A 24300-nucleotide genomic window follows, 5' to 3' on the forward strand; every position below is an offset into this window, starting at 1 on the left:
CATAAATATACAGTATATGTATACGCTTATACAAAAAGCGCACCAAGTAATGTACAGACATGATTGCCCTTACTATAAATACATATACAATAAAGGTGAGAGTGACTCAAAACACTCATTGCATTCTCAGACCCAGGGAGCACAATTTCTTGAGCCGGCCCTGTGCATAAGCATATTTAGCTCACTGTTACTATATAACAAACTGTCACGCTAATCTATACAGTACACGTTCTGGACATTTGATCTGTAAGCTGAAACAGTGATAGGTTTTTGCTTAGAAGTATATTTATTACTAATATATGTGTATTCCACAAAATACTTTTAATTATGCTTGAAGTCATCTCATATAGAATTCACCTATAGATATGTATCATTGCTACTTTCCCTAATGATGGTGACCTCAGATCCTGCCTACAATATGCTCTTCACACGGAAGCTATAAATTGACTTTTGCCCAATGTCCTAGAGGCCGGGCCACAACACCAAGGTCAAAGGTGAAACTGCCAAAAGCAGAGATCAATGGTAAACTGCTGCTGAGGCTCTGGGTACGGAACAGCGCGCCAGTGAAAGTGCTCAGCCCCTGACTTGTGCAGTACGCTCTGAAATCACATTACGGAAAATACATCTGAGATGCCGTTTATGTTTACTGTGACATTTTTACAAGAAACTTTATTGTCCTATCGTAAAACTGTGATTATGTTTTCTTGGGTATTTTACTGCTGGAAATTGTTCTTGCGAAAATACAGCCTTATAAAATTGTGACCTGAAGGATTTGTGTTTCAAACAGTTCAGAGGACACAAACTAACAGGAAATCATTGTTATAATGATCATTACAACTATTATTTATTTAGTCTGCTGACTGATTCTACAGTGCTAATTAAAGGGACAGTCTATATGAACACTTGTATTGTTTAAAAAGATAGGTAATAGAGAGGTAAAAAGCATATTAATATAACAGTGTTGGTTATGCAAAACTGGGGAATAGGTAATAAAGGGATTAATCTATCTTTTTAAACAATAACCATTTGGAATAGACTATCCCCTTTAAGACTGCAATACTTTAAAGAATATTTGAAACAATTTTAACATTAAAGGATAGGAAAGTAAAAATTAAAATTGCATAATTCAGATAGAGCATATCATTTTTTCCAGACACTTTTAAATTCACTTTAATTTTCACATTTACTTTGTTCTCTTTCTACCATTTGTTAAAAAAGAATATGTACATATCCTACACTACTGATAATTAGTTTATGATTGTGATTTAAATATATATATTTTTATTACAATTGTTGATCCTTTTATATACCTTAAAGGGGCATGCATCTCATTTTTTTTTCTTTCATGATGCAATTGAGCGTACATTTATAAATTTATATCAATTTTGCTTCATTTCTTTATCCTTTGTTGAAGGTGCAGCAATGCAATATTGGGAGCTAGTTGAACACAATGGTTAGACAATAGCAAGAGGTATATATGTGCAGCCACCCAATCAGTAACTTGCTCCCAGCTCCTGAGCTACCTAGGTATGCTTTTCAACAAAGGATACCAAGAGAATGAAGCAAAATTGATAAAAGAAGTAAATTGGAAGTTGTTTTAAAACTGCATGCTCTATCTGAATCATGAAGAAAAGTTTTGGGTTTCATGTCCTTTTAAACTACAATGATGGGTTAAATACTGTCCATTGTCTGATATCTTTCTTCAGTTCCAGTTCATACATTTATTTTCATATATTCCCTTGAGAAAATGTCATAAAATAATATGTACCAATCTCTTTTTTTTATTTTTTTATCATTTTGTAAAATGTGCCAATTTGATCTGCTTAAAAGAACATGATATACCCTTTGCATATAACGTACTTATGGCCTTTTGTATTAAATAACTGTTTATTGTTCCTTTAGCAAAATAAAAAAGATACATTTACCTCTACATGGATTGAAACAACAGATAAAACCAAGAGAACTGCATTTAATAATAAATAGAATGTTGGCAAATTACATTGGCTACACAATAAATTTATCGTTATTGTCATGACAGAAAAGAGCCAAGATTAATTATTGATTAAACTAAACAAATCCCTCATAACTACGCATTGTAAACACTGTGCAATGCAAGCTCATTATGTATGTTGTCTGTATTTCCTGTAATTTACTTGTGTTAATGGTTCTTTTATCATTCCCCATAGAAGCTGAGGTATATCTGGCACACTTAAAGTGATGGTAAACTCTCCCTTTTTTAAAAGTAGATCCGGAATGTTAGTGATATTTTTTATGGAGTTTAATTCATCAGTTAAAATGCAGTTGCGCTATAGCTTACTTTTTAATATAGATATGAAATTGAAATACCCCGTGCTCAGCCGCCCACTTCACATGTCAATTTTTCTGTAAGCTAAAGATTTAAATTGTTATCCAATCAGTACACTCCCCATATGGCACTTTTGTTGTAGCTAGAGCGCTGATTGGAGAAAAATTCTAAACCTTTAGCTCACAGAAAAAAAATGACTTTTCAAGTGGGCGGCGGAGAGCAGGGAATTTGAATCTCATATCTATATTAAAAAGTAAGTTATAGCGCAACTTCCTTACATCTGATGAATGAGACTCCATCTAAAATATCACTAATATTCCAGATCTGATTTTACAAAGGGAGAGTTTACCATCACTTAAAGTATGCTTTTTTTTCTTTTCTTACCCTGCTATTTGCTATACATTTGATTCATCCAAATAATAAAACAGGTGGTGGGTGAAATTTGACCATTATAAAAAATCAATGTATTTAGAAAGTTTTAATTCTCAACTGGTATGTTAATTTATTTCAACCCTACAGAAAAGCCTAATTACAAGTAGCTGAATGCTGCAGATGATATTTGTATACTGTGGTATGCCAGGCACTGACCCCAGTCCACCTCACTCTGCACCTTGGTCACTAAAACTCCAACCTTAAAAGGGACAGAAAACCCAAAAATTTTCTTTCATGATTCAGACAGAACATATAATTTTAAACAACTTTCAAATTTACTTCTACTATCAAATTTTCTTTATTTTCTTGTTATCTTTTGTTGAAACGCAGGGATGTAAGTTTAGGCGCGTGCACGTGTCAGCAGAACTATATGGTAGCAGTTTTACAGCACTATAGCACTATTTCCTGTTATAAATTAGCAAGTGCACTAGATGGCAGCACTATTTCCTGTTATAAATTAGCAAGTGCACTAGATGGCAGCACTATTTCCTGTTATAAATTAGGAAGTACACTAGATGGCAGCACTATTTCCTGTTATAAATTAGTAAGTGCACTAGATGGCAGCACTATTTCCTGTTATAAATTAGCAAGTGCACTAGATGGCAGCACTATTTCCTGTTATAAATTAGCAAGTGCACTAGATGGCAGCACTATTTCCTGTTATAAATTAGCAAGTGCACTAGATGGCAGCACTATTTCCTGTTATAAATTAGCAAAGTGCACTAGATGGCAGCACTATTTCCTGTTATAAATTAGCAAGTGACACTAGATGGCAGCACTATTTCCTGTTATAAATTAGCAAGTGCACTAGATCGCAGCACTATTTCCTGTTATAAATCAGCAAGTGCACTAGATGGCAGCACTATTTCCTGTTATAAATCAGCAAGTGCACTAGATGGCAGCACTATTTCCTGTTATAAATTAGCAAGTGCACTAGATGGCAGCACTATTTCCTGTTATAAATTAGCAAGTGCACTAGATAGGCAGCACTATTTCCCTGTTATAAATTAGCAAGTGCACTAGATGGCAGCACTATTTCCTGTTATAAATTAGCAAGTGCACTAGATGGCAGCACTATTTCCTGTTATAAAATATCAAGTGCACTAGATGGCAGCACTATTTCCTGGCATGTAGTGCTTTTAGATATGAGCACGCTACATTACTTAGGTATCTCTTCAACAAAGAATAAATGAGAATGAAGCAATTTTAATAGAAATAAATTGAAAACTTTTATAAAAAATTGTATTCTTTATCTGAATAATTAAATAAAAAATTGGGGGTTTTATGTCCCTTTAATAAGAAAAAGTCTGAAAACTCTGTAACAAATCTGTTTGGAAAGTATGTACTAATGGATGGGAATACAGCTGTAGTATACTGTCAATGCCAAGTGTTGGTGAAAGTAACCACATGTGGACAATGGCCGACTGGTGGTTTGTGAGCGGATCGGTATAAGAAGGGGTGGGCTGGGATGGATAAGTTACATGGAGCTGCGTGTGTCATTGGTAAATCTGGTGAGGGTCCCTACAAACCAGGATATTTGCCCCCTATAGAGGAAGGTGCAGAAGTGCAGCAAGAAGATCTCCCAACCAGTGACAATCCCGCAAGATCGGGGACAGGCATGAAAAAACCATGTGAGACACATCTCTATTCTAACAAAATGTAATAAACTCTCAGTAGAAAAAACACTTGAACACAGAAAATAAATAATACATTTTTTTTAAATAAATCAAATATATTGCAGGTGAGCAGTAAGCAACAACAGGATAGCCAGAATAGAAGGAATTGCAAAATGTATTATAAAAAAAAAAGTTTAGTTCTTAACTATTAGTTATATATATATCCTCTTTAATGTGTTTCCAATAATCCATTTTTTGCCTGTTGAAACCACCACCCTATAATGGAAGTATAAATATTGAAGCATTGTCCATAGAAAAAAATATGTAAACAAGAAGCTGCAACAAAATCAATATCCTGGTGTGTGGTGGAGGAAAGAGCAAGCCACTTTAAAAGATTGTTAGTGCAGATGGTGGGAATACAATGAGTTCTCACTGGTTACTTGTCTGAGTGCATTGTGCTTAAAGGGACAGTCTCGCCAAAATTAAACTCTCATGATTCAGATAGGGCATGCAATTATAAACAACTTTCAATGTACTTTTATCATCAAATTTGCTTTGTTCTCTTGGTATTCTTTGTGGAAGCTAAATCTAGGCTAGGCCCCATGTGCTAATTTTTAAGCCCTTAAAGGCGCATTCTTATCTCAGTACATTTTTACAGTTTTTCATAGGTAGACAGCTCTAGTTCATGCCATATAGATAACATTGTGCTCACGCCCGTGGGGTTATTTATGAGTCAGCAGTGATTGGAGTAGGCTGCCCCTTTCTTAAAGGGACATAAAGAAGTTGGGATAGAGACAAAATATAATATTATGTACTTTAATTACTTTACCTGGAAATTTATACTGCATTGCCTGCCATTAACCCCTTTATTTTAGTTTTCTAAATTGTAAAGCTCTAACTTCCCCCACACATTTCCTTTTATGACTGTATCTATGTCTATTGTGTTTTGGTAGAATGCAAAAATGCATAGGGATTTTCTTCTGGAGCATGCCTAGAAGCTGTGAACTCAGTTGAAATACAATGCCTGTGTCTAAACACTGATAAGGGGGTGGGAGTTGGCTTCTCCAGGCAGTTTAGCTATGTAATTCATTTTGCTTATTTTTGGAAATTATTTCAAAATACTTGCCAGCAATTTTTAAACATTTTTTTTTTTTTTTGCAAACTATTTTTAATTAATTAGCCCTTTAAGGATATGCACAGATCTCAAACCTTTTTTAAGTCCCTGTTAAGGCAAAAATATATTTTCTTCTTGTATTAATCCTACTCATTTGTTTGCTTGATATAAATTGTTGGAGAAAGAATGTCCCTTTAGAACGTCTGTGATCCTACCAGTATGGTCACAAATAAAAACTACCACAGCATCGGGCATCCCATGTACTTGTGGGTAATTTATAAGTTGCTGGGTATGACATGTAGGGTAAATATGTAAGAGGCTCTAATAATCTAATTGCAATATATTTGCCAGTAAGATTATTACATTTTCCAGGCACTAATACATGGCTGCCGCTTGCATCAAATTACAAGAGCTACGCACCTTTTCAACTGCCGATTGTTGGTGTAGGATGGAACTTGTAGTTTCTGTTTTGTTCAAATGCTTGTTTGCTGGCTGTATGGAGGCGGGAAAACTACAATTTCCACAATGCCTTGCGCAGCAGGAAGTGTCACCCATAGGTTTCACTTTGCCACTGTACACCGTCTAGGCTACTTACTGTGACCGGTGTTTACCGGCTTGTTACTATGCATCCCGCGGTGGCTGTGGGCCTGGTGTTCTCCGGCTGCTGCCACTAATGTGGTGTTTTTAGAAACTTCTTGCCAGGTGAGAGTTCATAGAAGTCCCAGACTCGGTGCCCATTCATTCGGACGTATTAATGACAGTGAGACACGAGAGTCTTTATAAGTCTGCCTATATGTGCAGGGCACAGGGAGACTCATACTAATGAATGTGTTAGGCTCATGGCCCATTTAATGGGTACAGACCTGTGAGGTACTAACTGGGTAGAGAACACCCAGGCTTACACAAGGGAGAGCCAGTTATAGACAAAGTAGAGTACTTATCTAGTCAGTGGGACACATTTATCTGTAGGGGAAAAGCTGTTGTGTAAGGTAGGTAGCAGATCTGACAGACATGATAGTGTCAATAAGTTATGTCAGGTGACCCTTTATGGGAACATACCACAACTCTGTGCTGATGAGGAATATGTCAGCCTGACTTGTATAGTGAGAAATACACAAAGAGACAGGTATGAGAAAGTTAGACCATTAGAGAGAATGAGAGGCAAGGGAAGCTCATTAAAGGGACATGAAACCCCCAAACAATTATGTCATGATTCAGATAAAAACCTAAACCCTGTGCTAGGGGTAATGTTACTAACTGGTTACAACTGATGTAGCACGTTCTAGCTCCCTGCTGTGATGTGACAGTTGCTCATAAATGATGTGACCAACAATGACGTTCCTTGCTGCTCGTAGACTTTTTCTGGGGTGAAAGAAAAAATATGGGTTTCATGTCCCTTTAAACATCAATATTAAATATATGTTAAAGGTGTATTTATGTTAAAAAATAATAATGAGAGAGAGAGAATGTGTGCAGCAGCATATATTTAATACAAGCAATCTTTAAAGAAAATGCAAGAAAAATACCATTAAATATTTTGAATATACATGAGATATATATATATATGTGTGTGTATGATACTGATGATTAACTAACTACAGACCTGGTATAGAAAAAAACCCAAAGTAAACTGCAAATACAAGTTCATTAAACATATAGATGTGAAATCCATAGAGCAGAAATAATAATAAAAGAATATTGTCTTTACCCATAGCTTTAATATTATGTCTGGCTCTTAAAGGGACACTGAACCCAAATGTTTTCTTTCATGATTCAGATAGAGCAGCAATTTTAAACAACTTTCTAATTTAATTCTATTATACTTTTTTCTTCGTTCTCTTGCTATCTTTATTTGAAAAAGAAGGCATCTAAGCTAAGGACCCATCAAATTTTTGGTTTAGAACCATGGACAGCGCTTGTTTATTGGTGCTGTCCAATCAGCAAGGACAACCCAGGTTGTTCACCAAAAATGGGCCAGAATCTAAACTTACATTCTTGCTTTTCAAATAAACGTACCAAGAGAATGAAGCAAGTTTGATAATAGGAGTAAATTAGAAAGTTGTTTAAAATTGCATGCTCTATCTGAATCACAAAAGAAAAAATATGGGTTCAGTGTCCTTTTAAGTTGTACATATTCTTGTCAACCCCTGTTTTGTTATTTATGTTATATACAGTATATATATATAATACAAGATAATACCATATTGATAAAAACATTTATTAAACCCTTGGATACTAATACTCATATTGTTTGTTTTGTTTCCATGTAAGTCCCGGCTACCTTCGGCCTATTCTTGTAACACTCACTGCACAAGTCTGTTCTTACTTTACTGTCTGTTTTTCATCTGCAGGAGGTTTCCAGGATGCGGAAACATTGTAACATTTGCACAGTTTTTGTTCATAGCTGTAGAAGGCTTCATCTTCCAAGCAAACTTTGGGAGAAAAAAGTCGGCGATTCCTATGAGGTATTGCAGCTCCACCCCACCCCTCAAGACTGTTTAAAAAGGCATAAGGGAGGTTATGGTAGAGATTAGACTTTATATAATACAACATTTTATTAAAACATTTCTAATTATAATTCTCTTAGTTTATATTTTCCTTCTTTGGCGTCTCCCTGTTATATCAGACCTTTAAATGTCTGTTTATCCCGGTTATATCAGCCTCAGACCTTTGACGCTCATGTCTTGCCCAGCATTGATTGCTGTAAGATAACTTACCTACAATATCACAAAGAACAATAGTGTATATGGTTTTTAGGGAAGCCATATGTGTAAAACAGCTAAGGAGATATTATATCAGTTAAACACCATAGAAAAATACAACTTTTGCCTTTTTATGGGAAAGGGGTTGTTAATGACAGCAGGCTGATGTTATATAGAGTGAATCACTATTGTTGGGTGTGTCAGTATGTATTACATCAGGGTGCCAGGCTAATGTTGTTATATAGAGTGAATCACTAGCGTTTGGTGTGTCAGTAGGTATTAGATCAGGGTGCCAGGCTGATGTTATATGGAGGAAATCACTTGCGTCTGGTGTGTTAGGTATTACATCAGGGTACCAGGCTGATGTTATATAGAGGGAATCACTAGCGTCTGGTGTTTTAGTAGCTATTACAGTTGGGTGCCAGGCTGATGTTCTATAAAGAGGGAATCACTAGCGTTTGGTGTGTTAGTAGCTATTACATCAGGGTATCAGGCTGATGTTATATAGAGGGAATCACTAGCGTCTGGTGTTTTAGTAGCTATTACAGTTGGGTGCCAGGCTGATGTTCTATAAAGAGGGAATCACTAGCGTTTGGTGTGTTAGTAGCTATTACATCAGGGTATCAGGCTGATGTTATATAGAGGGAATCACTAGCGTTTGGTGTGTTAGTAGCTATTACAGCTGGGTGCCAGGCTGATGTTCTATAAAGAGGGAATAACTAGCGTCTGTTGTGTTAGTAGCTATTACAGCTGGGTGCCAGGCTGATGTTATATGAAGAGGAAATCACTAACATTTGGTGTGTTGTGGTGTATTACAGTTGGGTGCCAGGCTGATGTTCTATAAAGAGGGAATCACTAGCGTTTGGTGTGTTAGTAGCTATTACAATTTGGTGCCAGGCTGATGTTCTATAAAGAGGGAATCACCAGCGTCTGTTGTGTTAGTAGCTATAACAGCTGGGTGCCAGGCTGATGTTCTATAAAGAGGGAATCACTAGCGTTTGGTGTGTTGGGGGTGTAATTACAGTTGGGTGTGAAGCTTATGTTATATAAAGAGGGAATCACTAGTGTCTGGTTTGTTAGTAGCTATAACAGCTGGGTGCTAGGCTGATGTTATATAAAGAGGAAATCACTAACATTTGGTGTGTTGTTGTGTATCACAGTTGGGTGCCACAGTTGGCTGATGTTCTATAAAGAGGGAATCACTAGCGTCTGGTGTGTTAGTAGCTATTACAACTGGGTGCCAGGCTGATGTTATATTGAGTGAATCTCTAGCGTCTGGTGTGTTAGTAGCTATTACAGTTGGGTGCCAGGCTGATGTTATATTGAGTGAATCTCTAGCGTCTGTTTTGTTAGTAGCTATTACAGTTAGGTGCCAGGCTGATGTTCTATAAAGAGGGGATCACTAGCGTTTGGTGTGTTAGTAGCTATTACATCAGGGTATCAGGCTGATGTGTTATTGATGGAATCACTAGCGTTTGGTGTGTTAGTAGCTATTACATCAGGGTATCAGGCTGATGTTATATAGAGGGAATCACTAGCGTTTGGTGTGTTAGTAGCTATTACAATTGGGTGTCAGGCTGATGTTCTATAAAGAGGGAATCACTAGCGTCTGTTGTGTTAGTAGCTATTACAGCTGGGTGCCAGGCTGATGTTATATGAAGAGGAAATCACTAACATTTGGTGTGTTGTGGTGTATCACAGTTGGGTGCCAGGCTGATGTTCTATAAAGAGGGAATCACTAGCGTCTGGTGTGTTAGTAGCTATTACAATTTGGTGTCAGGCTGATGTTCTATAAAGAGGGAATCACTAGCGTCTGTTGTGTTAGTAGCTATTACAGCTGGGTTGCCAGGCTGATGTTATATGAAGAGGAAATCACTAACATTTGGTGTGTTGTGGTGTATCACAGTTGGGTGCCAGGCTGATGTTCTATAAAGAGGGAATCACTAGCGTCTGGTGTGTTAGTAGCTATTACAACTGGGTGCCAGGCTGATGTTATATTGAGTGAATCTCTAGCGTCTGTTTTGTTAGTAGCTATTACAGTTAGGTGCCAGGCTGATGTTCTATAAAGAGGGAATCACTAGCGTTTGGTGTGTTAGTAGCTATTACAGCTGGGTGCCAGGCTGATGTTATATGAAGAGGGAAATCACTAACATTTGGTGTGCTTGTGGTGTATTACAGTTGGGTGCCAGGCTGATGTTCTATATAGAGGGAATCACTAGCGTTTGGTGTGTTAGTAGCTATTACAATTGGGTGTCAGGCTGATGTTCTATAAAGAGGGAATCACTAGCGTCTGTTGTGTTAGTAGCTATTACAGCTGGGTGCCAGGCTGATGTTATATGAAGAGGAAATCACTAACATTTGGTGTGTTGTGGTGTATCACAGTTGGGTGCCAGGCTGATGTTCTATAAAGAGGGAATCACTAGCGTCTGGTGTGTTAGTAGCTATTACAATTTGGTGTCAGGCTGATGTTCTATAAAGAGGGAATCACTAGCGTCTGTTGTGTTAGTAGCTATTACAGCTGGGTGCCAGGCTGATGTTATATGAAGAGGAAATCACTAACATTTGGTGTGTTGTGGTGTATCACAGTTGGGTGCCAGGCTGATGTTCTATAAAGAGGGAATCACTAGCGTCTGGTGTGTTAGTAGCTATTACAACTGGGTGCCAGGCTGATGTTATATTGAGTGAATCTCTAGCGTCTGTTTTGTTAGTAGCTATTACAGTTAGGTGCCAGGCTGATGTTCTATAAAGAGGGAATCACTAGCGTTTGGTGTGTTAGTAGCTATTACAGCTGGGTGCCAGGCTGATGTTATATGAAGAGGAAATCACTAACATTTGGTGTGTTGTGGTGTATTACAGTTGGGTGCCAGGCTGATGTTCTATATAGAGGGAATCACTAGCGTTTGGTGTGTTAGTAGCTATTACAATTGGGTGTCAGGCTGATGTTCTATAAAGAGGGAATCACTAGCGTCTGTTGTGTTAGTAGCTATTACAGCTGGGGTGCCAGGCTGATGTTATATGAAGAGGAAATCACTAACATTTGGTGTGTTGTGGTGTATCACAGTTGGGTGCCAGGCTGATGTTCTATAAAGAGGGAATCACTAGCGTCTGGTGTGTTAGTAGCTATTACAATTTGGTGTCAGGCTGATGTTCTATAAAGAGGGAATCACTAGCGTCTGTTGTGTTAGTAGCTATTACAGCTGGGTGCCAGGCTGATGTTATATGAAGAGGAAATCACTAACATTTGGTGTGTTGTGGTGTATCACAGTTGGGTGCCAGGCTGATGTTCTATAAAGAGGGAATCACTAGCGTCTGGTGTGTTAGTAGCTATTACAACTGGGTGCCAGGCTGATGTTATACTGAGTGAATCTCTAGCGTCTGTTTTGTTAGTAGCTATTACAGTTAGGTGCCAGGCTGATGTTCTATAAAGAGGGAATCACTAGCGTTTGGTGTGTTAGTAGCTATTACATCAGGGTATCAGGTTGATGTTCTATAAAGAGGGAATCACTAGTGTCTGGTGTGTTAGTAGCTATTACATCAGGGTATCAGGCTGATGTTCTATAAAGAGGGAATCACCAGCGTCTGTTGTGTTAGTAGCTATTACGCTTGGGTGCCAGGCTGATGTTATATAGAGTGAATCTCTAGCGTCTGGTGTGTTAGTAGCTATCACAGTTGGGTGCCAGGCTGATGTTATATTGAGTGAATCTCTAGCGTCTGGTGTGTTAGTAGTTATTACAGTTAGGTGCCAGGCTGATCTATAAAGAGTGAATCTCTAGCGTCTGGTGTGTTAGTAGTTATTGCAGTTGGGTGCCAGGCTGATGTGCTATAAAGAGGGAATCACCAGCGTCTGTTGTGTTAGTAGCTATAACAGCTGGGTGCCAGGCTGATGTTATATAAAGAGGAAATCACTAACATTTGGTGAGTTGTTGTGTATCACAGTTGGGTGCCACAGTTGGCTGATGTTCTATAAAGAGGGAATCACTAGCGTCTGGTATGTTAGAAGCTATTACAACTGGGTGCCAGGCTGATGTTATATTGAGTGAATCTCTAGCGTTTGGTGTGTTAGTAGCTATTACAGTTGGGTGCCAGGCTGATGTTCTATAAAGAGGGGATCACTAGCGTTTGGTGTGTTAGTAGCTATTACATCAGGGTATCAGGCTGATGTTATATAGAGGGAATCACTAGCGTCTGGTGTGTTAGTAGCTATTACAGCTGGGTGCCAGGCTGATGTTATATAGAGTGAATCTCTAGCGTCTGGTGTGTTAGTAGCTATTACAGCTGGGTGCCAGGCTGATGTTATATAGAGTGAATCTCTAGCGTCTGGTGTGTTAGTAGCTATTACAGTTGGGTCCCAGGCTGCTGATATATAAAGAGGGAATCACTAGCGTTTGGTGTGTTGGGGTGTATTAGAGTTGGGTGTGAAGCTTATGTTATATAAAGAGGGAATCACTAGCGTTTGGTGTGTTCGTAGCTATTACATCAGGGTATCAGGCTGATGTTATATAGAGGGAATCGCTAGCGTCTGGTGTGTTAGTAGCTATTACAGCTGGGTGCCAGGTTGATGTTCTATAAAGAGGGAATCACTAGCGTCTGGTGTGTTAATAGCTATTACAGTTGGGTGCCAGGCTGATGTTATATAAAGAGGGAATCACTAATGTTTGGTGTGTTAGTTGCTATTGCATCAGGGTATCAGGCTGATGTTATATAGAGGGAATCACTAGCGTCTGGTGTGTTAGTAGCCATTAGAGTTGGGTGCCAGGCTGATGTTCTATAAAGAGGGAATCACTAATGTTTGGTGTGTTGGTAGGTATTGTATCAGGCTGATGTGTTATAGAGGGAATCACTAGCATTTGGTGTGTTAGTAGGTATTGCACCAGGGTGCCAGGCTGATGTTATATAGAGGGAATCACTAGCGTTTGGTGTGTTAGTAGCTATTACATCAGGGTATCAGGCTGATGTTATATAGAGGGAATCACTAGCGTCTGGTGTGTTAGTAGCTATTACAGTTGGGTGCCAGACTGATGTTATATAAAGAGGGAATCACTAGCGTTTGGTGTGTTAGGGTGTATTAGAGTTGGGTGTGAAGCTTATGTTATATAAAGAGGGAATCACTAGCGTTTGGTGTGTTAGTAGCTATTACATCAGGGTATCAGGCTGATGTTATATAGAGGAAATCACTAGCGTCTGGTGTGTTAGTAGCTATTACAGCTGGGTACCAGGCTGATGTTCTATAAAGAGGGAATCACTAACGTTTGGTATGTTAGTAGCTATTGCATCAGGGTATCAGGCTGATGTGTTATAGAGGGAATCACTAGCGTCTGGTGGGTTGGTAGCCATTAGAGTTGGGTGCCAGGCTGATGTTCTATAAAGAGGGAATCACTAACGTTTGGTGTGTTAGTAGCTATTGCATCAGAGTATCAGGCTGATGTGTTATAGAGGGAATCACTAGCGTCTGGTGTGTTAGTAGCCATTAGAGTTGGGTGCCAGGCTGATGTTCTATAAAGAGGGAATCACTAACGTTTGGTATGTTAGTAGGTATTGTATCAGGCTGATGTGTTATAGAGGGAATCACTAGCATTTGGTGTGTTAGTAGCTATTACATCAGGGTATCAGGCTGATGTTCTTTAGAGGGAATCACTAGTGTTTGGTGTGTTAGTAGGTATTGCACCAGGGTGCCAGGCTGATGTTATATAGAGGGAATCACTAGCGTTTGGTGTGTTAGTAGCTATTACATCAGGGTATCAAGCTGATGTGTTCTAGAGGGAATCACTAGCGTTTGGTGTGTTGGGGTGTACTACAGTTAGGTGTCAAGCTAATGTTATATAAAGAGAGAATCACTAGCGTTTGATGTGTTGGGGTGTATTACAGTTGGGTGTCAAGCTAATGTTATATAAAGAGAGAATCACTAGCGTTTGGTGTGTTGGGGTGTATTACAGTTAGGTGTCAAGCTAATGTTATATAAAGAGAGAATCCCTAGCGTTTGATGTGTTGGGGTGTATTACAGTTGGGTGTCAAGCTAATGTTATATAAAGAGAGAATCACTAGCGTTTGGTGTGTTACTTGCTGTTGCATCAGGGTATCAGGCTGATGTTTTATAGAGGGAATCACTAGCGTTTGATGTGTTGGGGTGTATTACAGTTGGGTGTGAAGCTAATGTTATATAAAGAGAGAATCACTAGCGTTTGATGTGTTGGGGTGTATTACAGTTGGGTGTCAAGCTGATGTTATATATAGAGGGAATCACTAACGTTTGGTGTGTTGTGATAATACATAACTGATTACTGGGATTTTGACATCTTATATCTGTCTGTACTTTGCAGGTATTACATCATTATGGTAACCATGTTTTTTACAGTGAGTGTGGTGAATAATTATGCTCTCAACCTGAACATCTCCATGCCACTGCACATGATATTCAGATCGGTGAGTAAGGAGCGGTGCTCACTGCCCCCCTCAGTAATTGCTGGGAGACCTCTTCATAAGTGCCAGGGGGGATAGGAGGGAGATCACAGCTCATTCTGTACAATAAGACTAGTATAGATGTCGGCACAGGACGAGACAAGATTCTATTAATCCCTAGAGCTCTAAGCACACAATTTATATACATAGACAATCCATGTATAATGCCACATCTGCACACTCATTTCTGGGGTTTTTTTGTTGTGTCTAAATGAGCATATTTGAGTGTTAGTTTAATTTTTTTGAATTATTTTAAACATATCCACCATTAGAACTATAGAAATTGACCTTATCAGCCCTTAGTGATTATTCACAATCAATATATTTTCGCATGCTTAAAGGGACACTCAAGTCATGATTCAGATAGAACATGCACATTTTTTTTATCATATCTCTTTATTAAGTTACCTTTACATACTTCACAAATGGGTAGGTAGAAGATGTAGACCATACCAGAGTATCGGATAAAAATACAAATATCCATCATCAGATAAAGAATATTATGAGTGGTATGGTTACCCTGCAGGTTCTTATGTGTTCAGAAAGAGCGTCTATGACAGCTCTGTGAGCTAAGTCTATTAGTTCTGGTTGAAATACCTAACATCTAGGAGCTGTAAACATCAGTCATTAGATTTCTAGGGGTAATACCTATACCCATACATATGAAAGGCAACATTTTCAGTTTTAGTAAATTTAAAGAAGATCATATTAAAACCAAACAAGAAAAAAGGAAATTTATGCTTACCTGATAAATTTGTTTCTTTTCCGATATGACGAGTCCATGGATTTCATCCTTACTTATGGGATATCGCCTCCTGGTCAGCAGGAGGAGGCAAAGAGCTCCACAGCAGAGCTGTATAAATAGCTCCTCCCTTCCCTCCCAACCCAGTCATTCGACCGAAGTTAGGAAGAGAAAGGAAAAGCCAAGGAGCAGAGGTGACTGAAGTTTAACAAAAAATAACAACCTGTCTCAAACAACAGGGTGGGCCGTGGACTCGTCATATCGTAAAAGAAACAAATTTATCAGGTAAGCATAAATTTCCTTTTCTTTTACAAGATATGACGAGTCCACGGATTTCATCCTTACTTATGGGATACAATACCAAAGCTATAGGACACGGATGAAAGGGAGGGACAAGACAGGAACCTAAACGGAAGGCACCACTGCTTGAAGAACCTTTCTCCCAAAAACAGCCTCGGATGAGGCAAAAGTATCAAATTTGTAAAAATTGTGAAGAGACGACCAAGTTGCAGCCTTGCAAATCTGTTCAACAGAAGCATCATTTTTAAATGCCCATGAGGAAGCCACAGCCCTAGTGGAATGAGCCGTAATTCGTTCAGGAGGCTGCTGTCCAGCAGTCTCATATGCCAAACGGATGATACTCTTCAGCCAAAAAGAAAGAGAGGTAGCCGTAGCTTTCTGACCCCTACGCTTCCCAGAAAAGACAACAAATAATGAAGATGATTGACGGAAATCCTTAGTCGCCTGCAAGTAAAACTTCAGAGCACGAACTACGTCCAAATTATGTAACAGACGCTCCTTCTTAGAAGAAGGATTAGGACGCAATGAAGGAACAATAATTTCCTGATTAATATTTTTGTTGTAAACGACCTTAGGAAGAAACCTAGGTTTGGTACGTAACACTACCTTATCGGAATGAAAAATAAGGTAAGGAGAATCACATTGTAATGCCGAAAGCTCAGAAACTCTGCAAGCAGAAGAAATAGCAACCAAAAACAAAACTTTCCAAGATAATAACTTAATATCTATGGAATGCATAGGTTCAAACGGAACCCCTTGATGAACATTAAGAACTAAATTCAAACTCCAAGGAGGAGCAATTGGTCTAAACACATGCCTGATTCTAGTCAGAGCCTGACAAAAGGATTGAACATCTGCCAGACGCTTGTGAAGCAAAATAGACAAAGCAGAAATCTGTCCCTTTAAGGAACTTGCTGATAACCCTTTCTCCAATCCTTCTTGGAGAAAAGATAAAATCCTAGGAATCCTAACCCTACTCCATGAGTAGCCCTTGGATTCGCACCAATAAAGATATTTACGCCATATCTTATGGTAAATTTTTCTAGTAACAGGCTTGCGTGCCTGAATCAAGGTATCAATGACCGAATCAGAGAACCCTCGCTTAGATAAAATTAAGCGTTCAATCTCCAGGCAGTCAGCTGCAGAGAAATTAGATTCGGATGATGGAATGGTCCCTGAATGAGAAGGTCCTGCCTCAATGGAAGCTTCCACGGTGGCAGAGATGACATGTCCACTAGATCGGCATACCACGTCCTGCGAGGCCACGCAGGAGCAATGAGGATCACCGAAGCCCTCTCCTATTTGATTTGAGCAATCACCCGGGGAAGGAGAGAAAACGTCGGGAACACATAAGCTAGGTTGAACGACCAAGGCATCTATCAGTTCGGCCTGAGGATCCCTGGACCTGGATCCGTATCTCGGAAGCTTGGCATTCTGGCGAGATGCCATAAGATCCAGCTCTGGTCTGCCCCATCTGAGAATCTGGTTGGCAAAGACCTCCGGATGGAGTTCCCATTCCCCCGGATGAAACGTCTGTCTGCTCAAAAAATCTGCCTCCCAGTTGTCTACTCCTGGGATGTAGATTGCCCACAGATAACAAGAGTGAGCTTCCGCCCACTGAATTATCTTGGATACTTCTGTCATCGCTAAGGAACTCCTTGTTCCTCCCTGATAATTGATGTAAGCTACAGTCGTGATGTTGTCCGACTGGAATCTGATGAATTTGGCCGAAGCCAACTGAGGCCAAGCCTGAAGCGCATTGAAAATTGCTCTTAACTCCAGAATATTGATGGGAAGTAGAGACTCCGACCGAGTCCACACACCCTAAGCCTTCAGGGAGTTCCAAACTGCACCCATCAGGCTGGCGTCCGTTGTCACTATCACCCATGAGGGTCTGCGGAAGCACGTCCCCTGGGACAGATGATCCGGTGACAACCACCAAAGAAGAGAGTCCCTTGTCTCCTGATCCAGGTCTATTTGAGGAGACAAATTTGTATAATCTCCATTCCATTGTCTGAGCATGCTCAATTGTAGCAGTCTGAGATGAAAACGAGCAAACGGAATGATGTCCATTGCTGCCACCATCAATCCAATTGCTTCCATACACTGAGCCAATGATGGCCGAGCATTGGACTGAAGGGATCGGCATGTGTTCAGAATCTTTAACTTTCTGACTTCCGTCAAAGATTTTCATGGACAGAGAGTCGATTAGAGTTCCCAGGAAAGGAACCTTTGTCTGTGGAATTAATGAACTCTTTCCTAGATTCACTTTCCACCCGTGAGTCCTTAGAAAGGACAGAACAATGTCGGTATGAGACTTTGTCATTTGATAAGACGACGCCTGGATCAGAATGTCGTCCAGATAAGGCACCACTGCAATGCCCCGTGGCCTGAGAACCGCTAGCAGAGACCCCAGGACCTTTGTGAAAATTCTGGATGCCGTGGCCAGACCGAAAGGAAGGGCCACAAACTGAAAATGTTCGTCCAGAAAGGAAAACCTCAGGAACTTGTGATGATCTCTGTAAATAGGGATATGAAGATATGCATCCTTTAAATCCACGGTAGTCATATATTGACCCTCCTGGATCAATGGGAGAATTGTTTGAATAGTCTCCATCTTGAAAGATGGGACTCTGAGAAACTTGTTTAAACTTTTGAGATCTAAAATGGGATGGAACGTTCCCTCCTTTTTGGGAACCACAAAGAGATTTGAGTAAAACCCCTGCCCCTGTTCTTGAATTGGAACAGGGCAAATCACTCCCATGGAAGAGAGGTCTCTTACACAGCGTTAGAACGCCTCTCTTTTTATCTGGTCTACAGACAATCGTGAAAGAAGACACCTTCCTCTGGGGAAGGAATTTTAACTCCAACTGATACCCTTGCGACACGATTACTAGTGTCCAGGGATCCTGAACAGCTCTTATCCAAGCCTGGACAAAGAGAGAAAGTCTGCCCCCTACAAGATCCTGTCCCGGATCGGGGGCCGCCCCTTCATGCTGTCTTGGGAGCAGCAGCAGGCTTCTTGGGTTGTTTACCCTTGTTCCAAGCCTGGTTGGGTCTCCAGGTGGACTTGGCCTGAGAAAAATTCCCTTCCTGTTTAGCGGAAGAAGGGATTCCCTTGAAATTTCTAAAGGAACGAAAATTACTCTGTCGTCCGCTTTGCTTAGATGTTTTATCTTGAGGGAGGAGGTGACCCTTACCTCTCGTAATGTCAGAAATTATCTCCTTCAAGTCAGGCCCGAACAGGGTCTTTCCCTTGAAAGGAATAGCCAAAAGCTTAGATTTCGAGGACACATCCGCAGACCAAGATTTTAACCATAAGGCTCTTCAGGCTAATATGGAAAATCCTGAATTCTTAGCCGCCAACCTGGTGATCTGAAAGGCGGCATCCATAATAAAAGAATTAGCCAACTTAAGGGCCTTAATTCTATCCTGTATTTCCTCTAAGGAAGTCTCAGTCCTAAGAGACTCTTCTAGAGCGTCAAACCAAAAGGCAGCCGCAGTTGTGACTGTTACAATGCAGACCGTTGGTTGTAATAGAAGCCCCTGGTGAACATATAGTTTCTTGAGAAGACCCTCCAACTTCTTATCCATGGGGTCTTTGAAAGCACAACTGTCCTCTATAGGGATGGTCGTACGCTTAGCCAGGGTAGAGATAGCTCCCTCCACCTTAGGGACTGTCTGCCAGGCATCCTGAACGGTGTCAGCTATAGGATACATTTTCTTAAACATAGGTGAAGGGGAGAACGGGATACCTGGTCTTTCCCATTCTCTAGCAATAATTTCCGAAATTCTCTTAGGAACCGGAAAAACATCCGAATATGAAGGGACCTCCAAATATCTGTTCATCTTACTCAATTTCTCTGGAGGGACCACAATAGAGTCACAGTCGTCCAGAGTCACCAAAACCTCCCGTAGTAACAGACGGAGGTGTTCAAGTTTAAATCTGAAAGACATCACTTCCGAATCTGTCTGGGGTAAAGCACTCCCTGAATCAGACAGTTCCCCCTCAGACAGAGTCTCCACACCCCCCAATTCAGGCCCTGGGAGGGTATATAGCAGATAGCCATCAAAGCATCAGAAGTCGCAGGGACCATCTGGGCCTCTTTCCTACTGCGTTTGCCTTGCAAAACTGGTAACTTAAAAACTTCTAAAAGAGTGGATGACATAACTGCAGCCATATCTTGCAGAGAAAAAGAAGTGGACGAACACGGCGTCGCTTGAGCGAGCGTTAAAGGTTGTGACGCTTGGGGAGAAAGATGTGGCATACCCTCAATCTCATCAGTCTGAGAACATTCTTTAGACATATCTTTATTAAAAAAAATCTTTTCTTTACATTGTGAGGCCCTCTTAATACATGAGGGACAAAGTGTAACCGGGGGTTCCACAATGGCATCTAAACACATAGCACATGTAGAGTGTTCCAGATCCTCCATGTTACAGAAGAGAAATGCCAGCCTGGTCGGGACTCTGGTAACTATAAACCAGTGTACTGTGTCTTTAAATATCACTATCTCGGTGTACTGTGTCTTTAAATATCAACTATCTCAGGGTTTCACAGAATGATACTGGATGATCAAAAAAGCAGTTCTATAACAAGTCTTTTATCCCCTTTACACTTAACCCGATAAAAGAATATTAATTTGCCCCCTAGAACAACATTCACCTCGCCGCAGCTCTGCTGCGGCTCCTACCTGACCTCCACGGACCAGCTGTCAGCGAAAACGGTGAGCCTAAGAACGCTTGTATATACAGTCACAAGCGGACTTAGAAGCCGTAATGAAAAGCTGCCGACTCGGAACCCCAGAAAATAAACTGCGCGGCTGAAGCGAGCAAAGAATAGGCTCCGCCCTTCGTGGGCGTACTAATCATACCCCGGAAAACCATCAAAAAAACAAAGTACGGCCATACACCGGAGTCCGACAGAGAGAATGTAAATCTCCCTCCGACTCCGGTGTTACTCCCAGCGTCAGCCTCCTGTTTACACATGTTAACTGATATCAAGCCGTAACATAAATAAACCAATCGCCCATATCGTTACCTAAATGAATTGCAAACAGTTCCCAGCACTTCAAGTGTGTACTATGCATGTCAGAGAGAGAGTTGGGAATGTTAAATGTGTCGGTGTCCCATTTTCCTACAAATGATAACCCACACCTGCAAGAAGGCAAAGCCCTTTACCCGAGCCCAAAAACCCTTCACAGACAAAGGTATAGCACAGTCAAGTCTGAGATCAGCTGTAAAGCCCCAGAGAGAAAAGACTGCACTTACCTCCATGCTGAGGAACACAGTGTCAAGAGGTCCACTCTTCCTCCTGAGGTCCTGTGAAGATAGCAAGGTCTTAGTTAGTATTCTTTAAGACCATACATAGAAAGCAGCACAAGCAAGGGAGGCGCAGTGAAGTTAAAACTCCACCAGTTCCCACAGCCTAAAAGTCTATCACTCCAGATGCTGCCCTATAGAAAAAATAGTACACACTGGCACCATTTAAAATAAAAAAAACTCTTGATTGAAGAATTCTAAACTAACACCTCACTTTACCTCTTCCTATCACTAACACAGGCGAAGAGAATGACTGACTGACTGGGTTGGGAGGGAAGGGAGGAGCTATATATACAGCTCTGCTGTGGTGCTCTTTGCCTCCTCCTGCTGACCAGGAGGCAATATCCCATAAGTAAGGATGAAATCCGTGGACTCGTCATGTCTTGTAAAAGAAATAGGGACAGAAGAGAAGAAAAAAGAAGAAACACAAGAACTGAAATAAAATAAAAACAACAAAATAGAGCAGCAATTTTATTCAACTTTCCAATTTACTTCATTAACAAAATGTGCAGTCTTTTTATATTTACACTTTTTGAGTCACCATCTCCTACTGAGCATGTGCAAGAATAAGTGTGTGTGCATTTGTGAATGTCTGATGGCTGTCACATGGTACGAGTATGCATTTGTGGTTGGTTGATGGCTGTCACATGGTACAGGGGGAGTGGAAAAAGACATAACTTGAATTGTCTTTTTATCATGCATTTGTTGCTTATGTAAATCTACTGTATTTACTGGTCCTTTAAAAGGACATGAAACACGTTTGTTTATTTTTCATGAATCACGCAGAGCTCTTTCCGTTGTATTTATGTTCTGAAATGTGCTGTTAGGTGCAGGAGCACTATATTGCAGGAGTTTTGCAAGATTAGTTTTAGCAATGTTATATAATTGTAAGGGTACTAAATCACAGCAGTATTTGCTGCCATTTAAGGGACATATGGAGCAGGCAACTTAAACAACTTTCTTATTAACTTCTATTATCAAATTTTCTTTTTTCCCTTGGTATAGTTAGTTGCAAAGCAGGGATATTAGCTCAAGATCATGCTTGTGTCTGGAGCACTATATGGCAGGAGTTTTGTAAGAATGTTATCCATATGCAAGAGCACTAGATGGCAGCAGTTTTGTAAGAATGTTATCCATATGCTAGAGCACTAGATGGCAGCAGTTTTGTAAGAATGCTAGAGCACTAGATGGCAGCAGTTTTGTAAGAATGCTAGAGCACTAGATGGCAGCAGTTTTGTAAGAATGCTAGAGCACTAGATGGCAGCGGTTTTGTAAGAATGTTATCCATATGCTAGAGCACTAGATGGCAGCGGTTTTGTAAGAATGCTAGAGCACTAGATGGCAGCGGTTTTGTAAGAATGTTATCCATATGCTAGAGCACTAGATGGCAGCGGTTTTGTAAGAATGTTATCCATATGCTAGAGCACTAGATGGCAGCGGTTTTGTAAGAATGTTATCCATATGCTAGAGCACTCGAGGGCAGCGGTTTTGTAAGAATGTTATCCATATGCTAGAGCACTAGATGGCAGCGGTTTTGTAAGAATGTTATCCATATGCTAGAGCACTAGATGGCAGCAGTTTTGTAAGAATGTTATCCATATGCTAGAGCACTAGATGGCAGCAGTTTTGTAAGAATGTTATCCATATGCTAGAGCACTAGATGGCAGCAGTTTTGTAAGAATGTTATCCATATGCTAGAACACTAGAGGGCAGCGGTTTTGTAAGAATGTTATCCATATGCTAGAGCACTAGAGGCTAGCGGTTTTGTAAGAATGTTATCCATATGCTAGAGCACTAGAGGGCAGCGGTTTTGTAAGAATGTTATCCATATGCTAGAGCACTAGATGGCAGCGGTTTTGTAAGAATGTTATCCATATGCTAGAGCACTAGATGGCAGCGGTTTTGTAAGAATGTTATCCATATGCTAGAGCACTAGATGGCAGCGGTTTTGTAAGAATGTTATCCATATGCTAGAGCACTAGATGGCAGCGGTTTTGTAAGAATGTTATCCATATGCTAGAGCACTAGATGGCAGCGGTTTTGTAAGAATGTTATCCATATGCTAGAGCACTAGATGGCAGCGGTTTTGTAAGAATGTTATCCATATGCTAGAGCACTAGATGGCAGCGGTTTTGTAAGAATGTTATCCATATGCTAGAGCACTAGATGGCAGCAGTTTTGTAAGAATGTTATCCATATGCTAGAGCACTAGAGGGCAGCGGTTTTGTAAGAATGTTATCCATATGCTAGAGCACTAGATGGCAGCGGTTTTGTAAGAATGTTATCCATATGCTAGAGCACTAGAGGGCAGCGGTTTTGTAAGAATGTTATCCATATGCTAGAGCACTAGAGGCTAGCGGTTTTGTAAGAATGTTATCCATATGCTAGAGCACTAGAGGGCAGCGGTTTTGTAAGAATGTTATCCATATGCTAGAGCACTAGATGGCAGCGGTTTTGTAAGAATGTTATCCATATGCTAGAGCACTAGATGGCAGCGGTTTTGTAAGAATGTTATCCATATGCTAGAGCACTAGATGGCAGCGGTTTTGTTAGAATGTTATCCATATGCTAGAGCACTAGATGGCAGCGGTTTTGTAAGAATGTTATCCATATGCTAGAGCACTAGATGGCAGCACTATTTCCTGCCATAAACTGCTCCATACACCCTATCTAGATATCTATTTAACATAGAATACCATGGGAAAGAAGCAAATTTGATAATAAAAGTAAATTGGAAACTTTTTTTAAAAATTATTAAATTGAATGCTCTGAATCACAAGAGAATTTTGGGGGGTTTCGTATCCCTTTAAGACTGTAAGCATTTGAGTAGCAAAGCTTGTGGGGGAGATAAGAATTCTCAGCATAAGCTCTTGTGCAATCCTCAAGATAACAGATCTCAGCCCCATGTGATAAATGTATAACATTTTATTGAATAATATTTGTTAAAAGTATAACGACAAAACTGAGAGATCTTTATCTTTTTTCTTCTCATTTGAGGGCAATGCATGCTCATATATGGGAATCTACTAATAAATCTTATGCTATTCTCTTTCCAGGGTTCTTTAATAGCAAACATGGTGCTTGGAATTATTATGTTGCAAAAGAGGTGAGAACTGTGCTGCGCATATCGCTTGGCTTGTGGCAGGTCGCCATTATTTTCCTTAACGCCTTCACTACTAGGCCTTTTTTCACCCCAGTGCTGAGCCAATTTGAGCTTTTTTGCTACGTTCTACATTTAAACCCTATTGTGAGTCAGATTTCAGTGAGTGACCCACACAATTTAAGTGTGTGTGTGTGGGGGGGGTTCAGCA

The 24300-nt window shown here is 40.2% G+C and overlaps 1 protein-coding gene across 1 annotated transcript in view; it reads left to right on the plus strand.

Moving 5' to 3' along the window:
* Positions 1–4205: 4205 nt before the first annotated feature.
* The window catches only part of SLC35B4 (solute carrier family 35 member B4), a 40110-nt gene continuing 20015 nt past the window's right edge, over positions 4206–24300 (plus strand). The window contains exons 1-4 of the mRNA XM_053719157.1: positions 4206–4396; positions 7819–7932; positions 14487–14589; positions 24046–24095. Coding sequence (XP_053575132.1) covers positions 4206–4396; positions 7819–7932; positions 14487–14589; positions 24046–24095 — 458 coding nt within the window. The remainder of the gene's footprint in view (positions 4397–7818; positions 7933–14486; positions 14590–24045; positions 24096–24300) is intronic.

The sequence above is a fragment of the Bombina bombina genome, chromosome 6 (assembly GCF_027579735.1).
Source record: "Bombina bombina isolate aBomBom1 chromosome 6, aBomBom1.pri, whole genome shotgun sequence".
Classification (NCBI taxonomy): Eukaryota; Metazoa; Chordata; class Amphibia; order Anura; family Bombinatoridae; genus Bombina; species Bombina bombina.